The sequence below is a fragment of the Tenrec ecaudatus genome, chromosome 14, assembly GCF_050624435.1.
Source record: "Tenrec ecaudatus isolate mTenEca1 chromosome 14, mTenEca1.hap1, whole genome shotgun sequence".
Classification (NCBI taxonomy): Eukaryota; Metazoa; Chordata; class Mammalia; order Afrosoricida; family Tenrecidae; genus Tenrec; species Tenrec ecaudatus.
The window spans coordinates 55,138,147-55,151,235 of NC_134543.1; the positions used below are offsets into that span (position 1 = coordinate 55,138,147).

General features: G+C 45.9%; 1 protein-coding gene across 3 annotated transcripts in view; it reads left to right on the top strand.

Moving 5' to 3' along the window:
* CDKL1 (cyclin dependent kinase like 1) overlaps window positions 1–13,089 on the top strand; it is a 63,559-nt gene that overhangs the window by 38,226 nt on the left and 12,244 nt on the right. For all 3 annotated transcript variants that reach the window (XM_075531205.1, XM_075531207.1, XM_075531204.1), the window contains exon 4: window positions 7,367–7,439. In XM_075531205.1, the coding sequence (XP_075387320.1) occupies window positions 7,367–7,439 (73 nt within the window). The remainder of the gene's footprint in view (window positions 1–7,366; window positions 7,440–13,089) is intronic.

A 13,089-nucleotide genomic window follows, 5' to 3' on the forward strand; every position in this document is an offset into this window, starting at 1 on the left:
CCCGTCCTCCCTGTCCCTCACAGGCCAGCAGTTGGGAGCTCTTTATGTTCCTGAGGATGGAACAAAATTCCCCAAATGGGCAGAAAGAATGCCGTGAGGTCATGCTGGTGGAGGACCCAGGCGTGTGTCCTGCCCCCTTCAGTTCTCACTAGCTCAGGAAGATTACAAGTCACCGCCCTTTGAGACACTGCCCCTGACGAGCTGAGGGCCGTGCAGAGAAACAACTCTCGCTCTCAGTGAGCCAGGTGACCTCCAACGAAGCCCACCTGGCTCCCCGTGGAATGAGCACCTGCCTCCCTGAGCCCTGTCCTCCAGGGCTTGGGGTAAAAAATAAAGCGTCTCTTTGCTCTAGTTTCTCGGGCCTTGGCTCTCACTGCCGTAGAGTTGTTCAAAACTCACAGTGACCCTATCTGGCAGGACAGACTTCTGAGACTGCCAATCTTTACTGGCACAGAAAGGCTCATCTTTCCCCAGTGGAGCGGCTGGTGGTTTCAAACTGCTGACCTTGCGGGTATTGCCCAACATGTAACCTAGTTCACCCCCAAGGCTCTCAGGCCTTGTCTCAACCTCTGTTTTTAGGAACTGGGGAGCTACTTACTATCTTTGGGAATACAGATCCCATCAGACCTGACCCAGCTGGCGGGGAGCCCCAGAGGCCCAGGTTGGACCTTGTACAGCTCCTTGTCATCCCTATTTAGTAGGAAGAGGAACTGGATGTGTGGCTTGTCTAAAATCCAATCTTCTAGTTTCAGGGCAAGAGTCCTAGTGGCACAGTGGGTTAAGCATCAGGGCTGTTAACAGAAAAGTCAGTGGTTCAAACCCACCAGTTGTTCCACGGGAGAAAGAGGCGGCTGTCTGCTTCTGTTAAGACCTGTCGCCTTGGAAAACCTATGGAACAGTTTGCTGCGCCGTGTAGGGTCGCTATGAGTCAGAATCCAACCCACGGGAGTGGGACTCTCAGGGAGAGGGAAAGACCCAGGCCCAGGAGGAAAGCTCAAGCCCCTCTCCCCCCACAGGTTAAAATGAACCTTATGTATGTTTCCTCTGAAGGGAGAGGGGGCTTGGGAGCTAGAATCCCATCATGGGTCTTCAAGGCAGTCAAGAAAACCAAACAAACTCAGTGCCTTGGAGTCGGTGCCAACTCACAGCAACCCTATAGCATGTGGTAGAACTGTGAGTTTTCAAGACTAACCTTTAGTGGAGTAGAAAGCCTAGTCTTTCTCCCTCTGATTAGCCAGTGGTTTCGAACTTTGGACCTTGAGACCCAACTGGCCCATTCCTTCCCCCGCCCCCCACCATTATGCAAACAAGCACTTCCAAGGGATTGAGCCTTCCTGCCAGCGAGCTACAGCTTTAAGCAAACTCTTGAGTGTTTGTCCTAGCCTGAGGAGGCTGGCCGTTTACCCAGACTCTTCCAAAGCTGTTGAGCTTGTTTAGTAAATATTTTTAATATTTTTTAGATGGTATGAAGCAGAGGGCATGGTGATGACAGCTCTAAACATTCCTGGTTCTTGAGTCATCTGGCTCTCATCTAGACTGGTTGTTTTCTGTGCCTGGGATCTAGTTATCTGCTGTAGTCTTCTGTCTGCTCCTTTTTGGATGATGTGCTTTCTCCAGGACTCCTGATAAAGGCTGCGTGACGGCCGCTGTGGAGCCCTTGCTTGTTTAAAAAGCATTTCTTCTACCCTCACACTTGATTAATAATTTGTTTAGATGTAGATTTAGTTGCTTTTACTTTGTTTTCAATACTATTCCATTATGTTTTGTTGTTGGTTAATAAACAGTTTTATTAGGACATAATCCAAATATACGATTGAATAGTTTAGTCATATCAAGAACATTTTCTTCTTGTACTCCTTGTTATTAGCTCCCCATTTCCTCCAAACCTCTTCTGCTAGAGTCCCAAAGAACCATTAATCCAACTACTGTCTCCATAGATTCCCTCCTTTTGGACCAAAAACCATACAAAAACAAAAAACACGCACCAAAAAACCTACCAACAGTTACAGAATAAAATAGGGAAAAACTCGAGCTGAAAAGAAAACAGACCTCCCTCCCCCCAGAAGAATTTACTTCAGAGGACAGCACTGAAACTACAGCTCAGGGAGAGGGACATGTCTGATCAGAGCACACAGGAGCAAATGAAGGGGGAGGAAGAGAAAGCAGAACACACCCTGGCCCACCAAGCCTTAAGGACGATATCCCTGCTCAGAGCCCACTATGAGACACGACGTCCCTCACTGACCCACAACCCTACAGGGGACAACACGGGAGACACAGTGTGGGAATTACGCCCAATCTGACTCTACCACATCGAGGCAAAACACTAAGGGCATGCAACAGAAGAGCAAGGGGAACAGAGCAATAAATTCCCCAGGAAATACCAAAAATAGAGTTTCAGGCCAGGGTGTGGCACCCCATCAGACTCAACCAGAAAACATTCTTCAAGGTCAACAAACAGACCTTGAACTATTTACAGGCTTTTTTTTGTCATTGGTTTTTTATTATTGTTTTGGTTTCTTTTCTTTTGTTGCTTTGTTTTGCTCTGTCTTATTTTTTGTGCATATTGTTGTCTCTGCCAGTCTATCTAGATAAAATAAGCAGAATAAACAATCTTGAGGAGAAAACAACAGAACCAATGGTTCCAAGAGAGGGGGACATGAGAGAGGGTGAGTCGGGGGGGAAAGGAAGTGAGTGTTTACAAGCCCAGGGACAAAGTAACGAGTTACCCAAAATCTATGATGAGGGGCGTGTAGGAGGCCTGGTAGGGCTTGATCAAGGGCAATGTAAACTGGAGGAATTACTGAAAGACAAATGAAGGCTGAGCATGATAGTGGGACAAGAGGGAAGTTAAAGGAAATAGAGGAAAGAAGTAGGAGGCAAAGGGCATTTATAGTGGTCTAAATACAGGCATGTACATATGTAAATATATTTTTATATGATGATGATGAAATAGATCTATGTGCATATATTTATAGGTTTAGTAGTAAGGTAGCAGATGGACACTGGGCCTCCACTCAAGTACTCCCTCAATGTAAGAACACTTTTTTCTATTAAACTGGAATTACAGGATGCACGCCTTCCCAACACCATCGCTGAAGACAAAGCAGGTGCATAAGCAAATGTGGTGAAGAAAGCTGATGGTGACAGAATATCAAAAGAGATAGCATCTGGGGTCTTAAAGGCTTGAAGGTAAACAGCGGCCATCTAGCTGAAAAACAACAAAACCCACATGGAAGAAGTACACCAGCCTGTATGATCACGAGTAATTGATGGGATCAGGTATCAGGCATCAAAGACTCAGAACAAAAAATTTTATCCTTGTAGATGAGGGTGAGGGCAGAGTGGAGACCTTCTGTAGGCAACCCCCTTACAGAATGGTTGCCGGGAGGAGACGAGCCAGTCAGGGTGCAGGGTAGCAACAATGAAACATACAACTTTCCTCTAGTTCCTAAATGCTCCACCACCACCACCCCCACTATCATGATCCAAATTCTACCTTACAAATTTAGCTAGATGTACACTGGTACAGTTAGGAACTAGAAACACAGGGAATCTAGGACAGATAACCCCCTCAGGGCCAATTATGAGAGTAGCAATACCAGGAGGGTAAGAAGAAGGTGGGGGAGAAAGGGGGAACCGATTACAAGGATCTACATATAACCCTCTCCCTGGGGGACAGACAACAGAAAAGTGGGTAAAGGGAGACATGTGTAAGACATGACAAAATAATAATAATTTATAAATTATCAAGGGTTTGTGAGGAAGGGGTGGCAGGGAGGGAGAGAAAAATGAGCTGATACCAAGGGCTGAAGTAGAAAGCAAATGTTTTGAGAATGATGATGGCAACAAATGTACAAATGTGCTTGACACAATGGATGGATGGATGGATTGTGATAAGAATTGTACGATCCCCCAATAAAATGATTTTTAAAAATTTAGTTGATGATTCAAAGGGTCTTAAAATTAGGTTAGCATTGCAAAGATATATTTCATAATGTGAATATCAGATTTTTCCTCTATTTTTAAGATACTCTCTGACTTTGGGAAACCAACAAGTACAATATAGAGACCTTTCCCCCTGACCTATTTGAAAGTATATTACCGACCAGTACCCTATTACCCCTCCACGCACTAGCATGTATCATTAATTCTGATTCTCACATGTCCTATCTTCAATTTGACTAGTAGGGGCCTTTCATACTCACTGCTATAACCCTTCCCTTTGTGTGTGTGTCTTTCCTCATTTTCTGCACAGTGTGTTACAGGCGCGTCTTGTTTTTCACAACCCCAACACTAGAGTCGTCCACTTTTCTAAGAAGTTCCTCTTCCTTTTAATGGAGAATGGTACGTAGAAACCACACTATCAGCTCTAGGTGCACTCAGTACTGTGGGGCTGTTCCTACTCCGAGGCCCACTTGTGCACAGTACTTGAGAATATAGCAAACTCCAGTCTAATCACACAGGGTATAGCTGCTTCTCCTTTTCCATATTTGTAACTCCCTTCCCTGACTCCTAGCCTCAGGCCTGAATGTTGCTGCTAAAGTTGTCTTAGAGACCCCGAGACCTCTGCATCATAGATTACAAAACAAACAATAACAACAATAAGAAATGAAGTAAGCAGCCAGGCCAAGATACTAGGAAGTTAGTACAAGAGTTTTTGCATAAACTCTTTTAGTAAATGTTTTTGGAGACCTGGCATTAGAGTTTTATTTTGTTTTAGTCTTTGGCTAATCAAACTATGTCCTCCATATATTTTTTTTTCTTCCTGGGCAAACAGTGGAGGCTTATGAGAAAATTTCCTCCTGGAATGCCACCCTGTTAGCTGTATTTTTCTACGTAGGTGTTTTTTCTTCAGTCATTGTGCCTGAGCATCCCTAAACAAGGAAGAAGCTTCAGAAAGAAGCTACTTCAAACCCAGGCTCAGAGCCCGGGGCCAAGCCAGTTCCAGCCGATGCTCCTGCAGGCGCCTCGCGCAGTCGCACCTGCGCTCAAGCTTCCTCTGGTCTGTGCGGAAGGATTTCCTGGAAGTCCGGCTCCTCACACTGGCCTTGTCGCTGCTCCCAGGGGCTTTTTTTGATCGCTTGAGCACAATGACTCAAGGAGCGCCTCCTGCTGAAGGCATCTGTTTCCCCAGGACCACAAGATTGGCGACAAAACAGTCCAGCTGGTGTGAGAGATCTGAAAAGAGAGCACTCTCCGCAGTTCACTTTCCCCGTTGACTAATCGTCTTAAAATGTCACCTGAACGTCCCAGAGAAGGGCGTTTTTGTCGTTCACACCGAGGCCCTGCTGGGACCACGGCTGGCCATCTCATGTAAGGTTGGAGCCAGAGAAGCAACAGAAGGACGGACGGATGGCCAGGAGCTTGGGCAGGTGGGGAGAGGCGAGCCCACGCAGCGCCAGGCCGAGGGAAGCACTGTGCGCAGAGAGCCAGCATGGCTGTGAGGTCTTGTTAGCTTTTGTTACTTGGTGTGCAGTATAACCCTCGACCTTGTTGTTGTCCTAGGGCTCTCCAGAGCAGCGCTTCTCAACCTTCCTCATGTTCCCACCCTTTCATACCGTACCTCATGTGGTGGTGACCCCCCAACCATAACATTATTTTCATTGCTGCTACTTTATAACTGTAATTTTGCTATTGTGAACCCGGCGACCCCTGTGAAAGGGTCGTTCAACCCCCAAAGGGGTCGTGACCCACAGGTTGAGAACCGCTGCTCTACAGGAACAGAACCAGTGACGTGCGCGTGCACACACACACGCACACGTACATACATGAATAAGTACATAGCGGGAGAGAGAAAGGTTTACTTTAAAGGATTGGATCACACAATTGTAGGGATGGTCAGACCCAAATCCATAGGTCAGGCTATAGGCTGGAGATTTCTGCAGGCCGGTGTCCCCAAACCCACAGGTGAGGTGACAGGGAAAGCGCAGGGTCCACAGAGAGAGGAGAGAGTCCCGGCAAGGTCTCTGTCTGTAGCTGGGGAAGGCCACACCCTGGGAAACACTCCTTTAAGTGACTGGTTGTGACTGGTGCGTACATTACATCACACAACAACTAGCTCGTGTCTGACAAAAAAAAAAAATGACAACCTGGGAAACATAACCTAGCCACACTGACACATAAAAGTAACCCCCACAGCTCCCTGCTTCACCCACAACAGCAGCAACAAACATGAAAACATGTGGAGCTCTGTGTCCACACAAGGAAGCTGTACATTGGAAAGACAAGACATCCTTAAAAAAATTTTTACTAATACATCATTTTTAGTCATCAAAGTCTGGGCCATTGGCGTATTAACCAGGTTTCTTTCTCTTTCCTTATAACAATGATGTTATTAAATATTTGTCTTTGTAAGATTGACTGAGAATGCTAAGCATGATGTTCTCTAGCTTTGCCCGTGCCTTGTCATTGTTTTTTTGCTGATGCATAAAGTTCCGTTGCGTGAAGGTACCAGTGCTTGTTTATCCATCCCTCTATAACTGGGGCTTGGGGCTCTTCCCACGTTTTTGTTATTATGTAAATTATGGCAATAAACAGAGGTGTGCATAAAAAATAATTTTTAAAAACCCTAGAAAAGAACGATGGGGGAAAAAATTTTTAAAAGAAAAGAACGATGGAATATATGTACAAATATGTCAGATACAATTGATGTATGATTTGTAACAAGAGTTGTAAGGGCCCCCAATAAAATGATTAAAATAATAATAATTAAAAATCATTTTACTGGGGGGTTCTTACAATTCTTGTAACAATCCATATATCAATTGTATCAAACAAATTTGTACATATATTGCCATCATTGTTTTTCAAAACATTTTCTTTCTGCTTAAGCCCTTGGTATCAGCTCCCCCCTGTCCCCCATGGATGCCTGATAAATTATAAATTATTATTATTATTTATATCTTTCACTGTCTGCTGTTTCCCTTCACCCATGTTCTGTTGTTCATTCCCACCCCAGTGGTGGAGTCCATATAAATTGGCATCTTTTATTCTGCATGGTAACTCACTTTACTTCAATAGGAAGTCCCTGGTTAGCAGTGGGGCTCAGGCTGCCAGGCAGTCAGTCGTCCAGTGGTTCATGGATGCTGGAGGTAGGTGGTCCTTAACACTTGAACCTGTGGATGGATCTTCACAGGCCCTCCTGGGGACGTAAATACCAGCTTTGTTACCTTACTCTCCTTGCAATTCAACAGCGTGCTGTTCACGCTGGACGCAGGCACGGACTGCTCACGGAGTTGGAAGACTCCACGGGGCCGCTAGGAATTTTCACTGCTTGTGCCTGGTCCCGGTTCCTCCTTGTCTTTTCTGAGCTGAAGCCCGGAGCCACACTGAAGAAGGTGTTTGTGTTTCTGTCTTTTTATAGGGTACCGGAACATCTTGTGAAGAGCATCACCTGGCAGACACTGCAAGCTGTAAATTTTTGCCATAAACACAGTGTAAGTCTTGTGATTTCCCCTGAAAAATCAGGAGGCTGATCTTCAGCTGAGGTGGGGTCTTGAGGCACAATTTATATCTATGCCAAAGTTTTCTATATTTGCATAGTTATATCAATATCTAAATATATGCCTTACTTCCATACTTTCTGTTGTGATATCATTTTTACCCAAATATTGTAAGCCAGAAGGGGTGATGGGGGCCAGAAAGTGCCAACCTAGTATGATTCTGTCTTGCTGAAACAAACAAAAAAAAAAATCAAAAACCCCACATAGCTCCCTCACTGCCATCAAGTCCGCTCGGATTCATAGCAACTCTCATAGGGCAAAATAGAGCTACTTGGATTTAAGGTCCCATTCCATTGGTTTAGTCTGTATCAGCCTGATCCTCCCAAAAAGGCTCTGAAGGTGGTCCAAGGGTGCTCTGATTTGTGCAGCGGGTAGAGTCCCAGTGTGACACTCACATGCTGGTGTCTCTTTTGGTGAGCGGGGGATGCCAAGTGTGGACCAAAGAAACTCCGGGGAACTGGAGCCTTCTGGGCCGCAAAGGGACCGGCGGAGGCACAGTGGATTGCCTGCCATTTCCTAAAGGACAGCACAGCCACGGCCTGAACAGAGACAGATCCCACTGTTAGAGTTTCCTTTGTAGTGTGGCGCCCATCAACCGTCGGGGCTCATTGAGCTGGTGAGCTGCCTTCCTGCCCTGGCTGCAGCCAGTTTCTCCAGAAGCTGCGTTCCCAGGAGAAACTAAGGGAATCGCCAGCATTACCCCCACCCGCGCCTCCGCCTCCGCTGAGCCGGAGGCTGCCATGCAGTAAAAAGGCACCTTATATTGCTATGCCTTGAGAGGGAGGGAGGGAGGCGATCGCTGCTTTCCTGACACTAGGCTTTAGGAGGAGCAAGTGAGAGCGAGGCCATGAGGCCTGGCTGGGAGACACAGAGACAAGCGGCATGCATACCACAGCTCCCCCAAGAGTCCCCAAGCTGTGTGGCTCCGGATGCTGATGGGGGAAGGGTGCAGAAACTGCTCAAGAATTCCCAGATTGGAGCAGGGAGCACATTCCTGCTTACAAACCCTTCTGAGGATATGTTCTCATGATAGTCACACACCAGCTTGTTTATAGCACCAGGCGAAACCACTGGTAAAGGAGCAGAAATCTCGGAGCCATTGGCGGACCACATAGATTGTAATAAAATCATTCCAAAAGTGCCTCCACGGAGACAGGCCGGAAGAATTCTAAGCGTACATTAATAATTGGAACATGGACTGTACCACCACCCAGGGGTCCATTGCCTCATCTCTCGACCCCAAGGCCCTTTGGAGTGAGGACTAGGCGGGTCCCCAGCAGCACGGGGACCTCGTCCCTCCCTCACGTTTCCAAAGTCCGCAGGACCCCCAAGGGCTTCAGGCCAAAGGCCACAGGCTGTTTCTTCCCCCGCAGAAGGATCCGGAGAGGAAATTCCGTGGGTGAGAGGAAGAGCATTCACACACACACACACCCCAGCCCCCAGGAGGATGTTGAGCCACTCGGCGGGGGTTCCTTGTTGTGAAAGAAGTGATCTGGGTTGTTGATGTGTTCCTTGCCAGGGACGCTGCCATTTAAAAAGCCAGTCCATCATGCTCACGCAGCAGCTGCGATTCTTAACCGCTCTTCCCTCTCCCGTGGCCCTGGAAGGAATGCTTGCTGCCTGTGGTTTGGAAACCACAGGTGATTTCAGGTTGGATTACAGGGCAGGAGACACTTGCATGTGGGACAGAGCTGACATCTAGGGACTCTCTCCAGAGTGAGGGCGGCCTGACTCGTGCTTATCTTGTCAGGACAAACGGCAGGGCTGGAAGAGCGGTCTGTGGGCGAGCTGGCGGTTCCGCGCAGGGCTGTTTGCCAGTGAACTGTGTTCGCGGCTCCGTTAAATACCAAGTGGCCTGGGCACCACCTTGCAGCTCCTCTGTCCCCGTCCCTCGAGACTGTGACACTGTCGCCTAGGACTTCCAGCTTAAATATAGTCCTTGCAGTAACATCTGAGTTGCCTGTAAACAATCATTTCTGGGGGGAGTGTGTGCGCATGTGTAAGTATGTCCCAAATACTACACGGGACATACTTAGACACTAAAAAATGTGTTGCTTACCTGAAATGAAAACGGAACGGGGTGCACTGTATTTTATTTGCTAAATCCAGCAAACTCACTCCATCATTTACTCTTCTCAGTGCTTCTGAGCCAGTCAGAAATTTGGGATGACTCAGGCCATCAGAAGCCTAGTAGACTTATTTTAGGATACTGTTTTTCCTTGCACCATTTGCCTGTCAGTTTCACCCCCTAAGGTTGCTTTTGGGGTGCCTTGCCACCAGTATTTCAAAGGCCATCCGGGTCACCCAGGGTAGATAGGGTTCCGGTGGCATTTTGAGATTGAAACAGACTGAGACAAAAGGCCTGGCAAACTACTTCTGAAACAGTTGGCTCGTCAGAACCATCCTCGTAGTGGTGGGCTATTGTCTGATAGAGTGGCGGCAACAGGGGAGCCCCTCAAGGTGGAGGCATTCCAAGTCTCACTGGAAAGGAGTTGCTCCCCCAAAGTGGAGTCAGCAGTCTTCACGGTGCAGATGGAGTGAAGCTTCATCTGCCGACGTGCCACAACTCAAAATGAGAAGAAGCGATCATAAGCACGCATTCATCATCGGAGCATGGATTGTACAAAGAGTGACTGTAGGAAATTAGAATTCGTCAAAAAAGGAAATGCAGTGCTGGAAGATAGGCATCCTGGAATGGCCATTTCAAATAGAATAATTATATGTCTCCTCTGCTGGGAAGGGCATTCATTGTCAAAAAGAATATTCCAAGATATATCCTGAAGCACAACTCTGTCAGTGAGAGGAAAGTACCCATATGACTACAAGGAAAACTAGTTAATTCCTCAAATTTAGGCACCAACCATGATACCACCAACACATCCAAACAAATTCATTGCCATTAAATAGATTCCAACTGATAGTGGCCGCCTATGGGACTGAGTAGCATGGTGCCTGTGAATTTCAGGGGATGTAAAGCTTTACAGGAATAGAAAGCCCCATCCTTCACCCATGGGTAGCTGGTAGCTTTGACCTGACAACCTTATAGTTAGCAGCCCGACGGGGGAACTGTCTGTGACTTCTGGGCTCCATCTACCGTATCACAGATAAAGAAGTTTAAGAGTTTTACCAAGTTGTACAATCCGAAATTCATCAAACGTGTAATCAAGATACATTCAATTACTGGTGAGTAGAATGAAAAAGTTAGAAACAGAAGGGTGAGGAATTGGAAAATATGGCTTTGGTGATAAAAACACAGAGATAGCATGATAGAATGTTGTAAGGCGCATGACTTATTCACCAGCAGTATCAATTTCTTAAAACAACATCAACAGCAACTATACACATGGGCCTCTCCAGTTGGAAACACAGAGGAATCAAATCAACTACACTTGTGAAAAGAGATGATGAAGAACCTCAACACATTAGTCCGAGCAAGGCCACGGGCCAACTGTGGGACAGACCACCAGGTGCTCATACACACGTTCAAGTTGAAGCTGAAGAAAATGACAACAAGCCTAGGAGAGCCAAAGTATGACCTTGAATAGATACCGCTTGAATCCAGAGACCCTGTCAAGAACAGGTGTGATACCTGGAACACTAATGACCAGAGAGCAGACAAGTTGAAGGATGGCAGGCATCAAGAATCTCCTACACGGAGACAAGAAAACGCCATTGAAAAAGACAGGGAAGAAAGAAAAGACCAACATGGACTTCAGAAAAGACTCTGAAACCGGCTCTTAAGAATAGAATAGTTGAAGCAAATAGACGAAAAATGGGGGGTGGGGGGAGAACATTCCAAAAGGCAGATTCAGAAGACAGAGTAAAATATCATAAGAGATTTACAAAGACCTGGAATTAGGCAACCACAGGGAAGCTCACCCGCAGCCTTGTTCAAGCTGGAAGAACTGACGGGAAAACATCCAGGTTTTGAGTTGATTCAATATATATTAATTATTGGGGAACTCTTACAACTCTTAGAACAATCAATCTATCATTCAGTTTTGCGTTCAATATTGAAGTATTTTGTAACCAGGCAACGGAACGCTGCAGGAAGCATCACAAGGGAAACACAGTCAGTACTAAACAGAACCGGTTGCGTTTGACCGGTTCAGGAGGCAGCGCGTGACCTGAATGAAGGCGTCCAGCGGCACAGAAGGCCTTCGTGAAAAACCAGGCCACTGGAATTGACATCGTATTCATTGAGATGTTTAAATAAATTGATGTAATGATGGAAGCACTCATTTATGCCAAGAAATTTAGAAGACAGTTATCTGGCCAACCAAATGGTAGAGAATCATAGTTGTGCCCATCTCTAAGAGAAGTGATCTAATACAATGTGCAAGTATCAAACCATTTCATTAATATCACATCCAAATAAAATTTTGGTGAAGATCATTAAAAAATGGTTGCTGCAGTAGATTGACAAGGAACCTCCAGAAATCCAAGCCAGATTCAGAAAGGGATAAGGAATGAGGGCTATCACTGCTGATATCCAGCTGACAGATGTTTGTCTCGCTCTTTTTTTTAACTAGGCAAAGGTATCCAACTGTGTATATCATAACAAATTATGAATAATATTGCAAAGAATGGAAATTCCAGAATATTTCATTGTGCTCATGTGAAGACCTCCATACAGGCCTGGAGACAGTTATTTGAACAGAACAAGGAGATACAGCATAGTTTAAAATCAAGGAAGCTGTGCATCAGGGTCGTGGCCTTTTACCAAGCTCACCCCATCTGTCTGCTGAGCAAATCATTGAAGCAGCTGAACTCTAGGAAGAAGCACGTGACATCGGGATTGTAGGGTGCCGATGGCATAACCTTGCCACTGACGGCCAAGAGAACTTGAAGGTCTTACCTTTAGTATGGATTATACACGAACATGAAGAAACCTAAACTGCTCACGGGTGGGCCAATGAACCACATCCTGATCAATAGAGAAAGGAATGAAGTTGTTGAGGATTTCGTTTTACTTGGCCCACAATTAACACGCTTGGAAGCAGCAGTCAGAAAATCAAACGACACATTGCATTGGGCTAATCAGCTACAAAAGATCGCTTTGAAGTGTCACCAAGCACAGATACGACCTTGAGGACTGTGGTACACCTGGCCAACCCATGGTATTGTCATTAACCTGTATATGAAAAATTGGACGACTCCAGAAGACCAATAAATAATTGATGCCTTTGAATTATCTTATTGGCAGAGTATTAAATATACCAGGAATTGCAAGAACAAACTAATTTGTCTTGGAAGAACAGGCAGGATGCTCCTTAGAAGCAAGTATGATGAGACTTCACACTTTGGGCATGTTTTCAGGAGGGACTAATCGCTAGCGAAGAATATCCTGCTTGGTAGACGGTCAACTGAAAGGAGAAAGAGCCTCCACAGAGAGGATTAAGGTAGTGGTGCCAGCAATGGGCTTCTACAGTGGATGGTAAAGTGGGCACAGGACGGGGCAGTGTTATATTCTGTTGTACATGGGGCGCTGAGTTGGAACTGATCGGACAGCATCTAACAATAACAGCAAGTAAATGTTTTTATTTTTATATGAAGGACCAATGGGAAGATTTAAATATTTGTT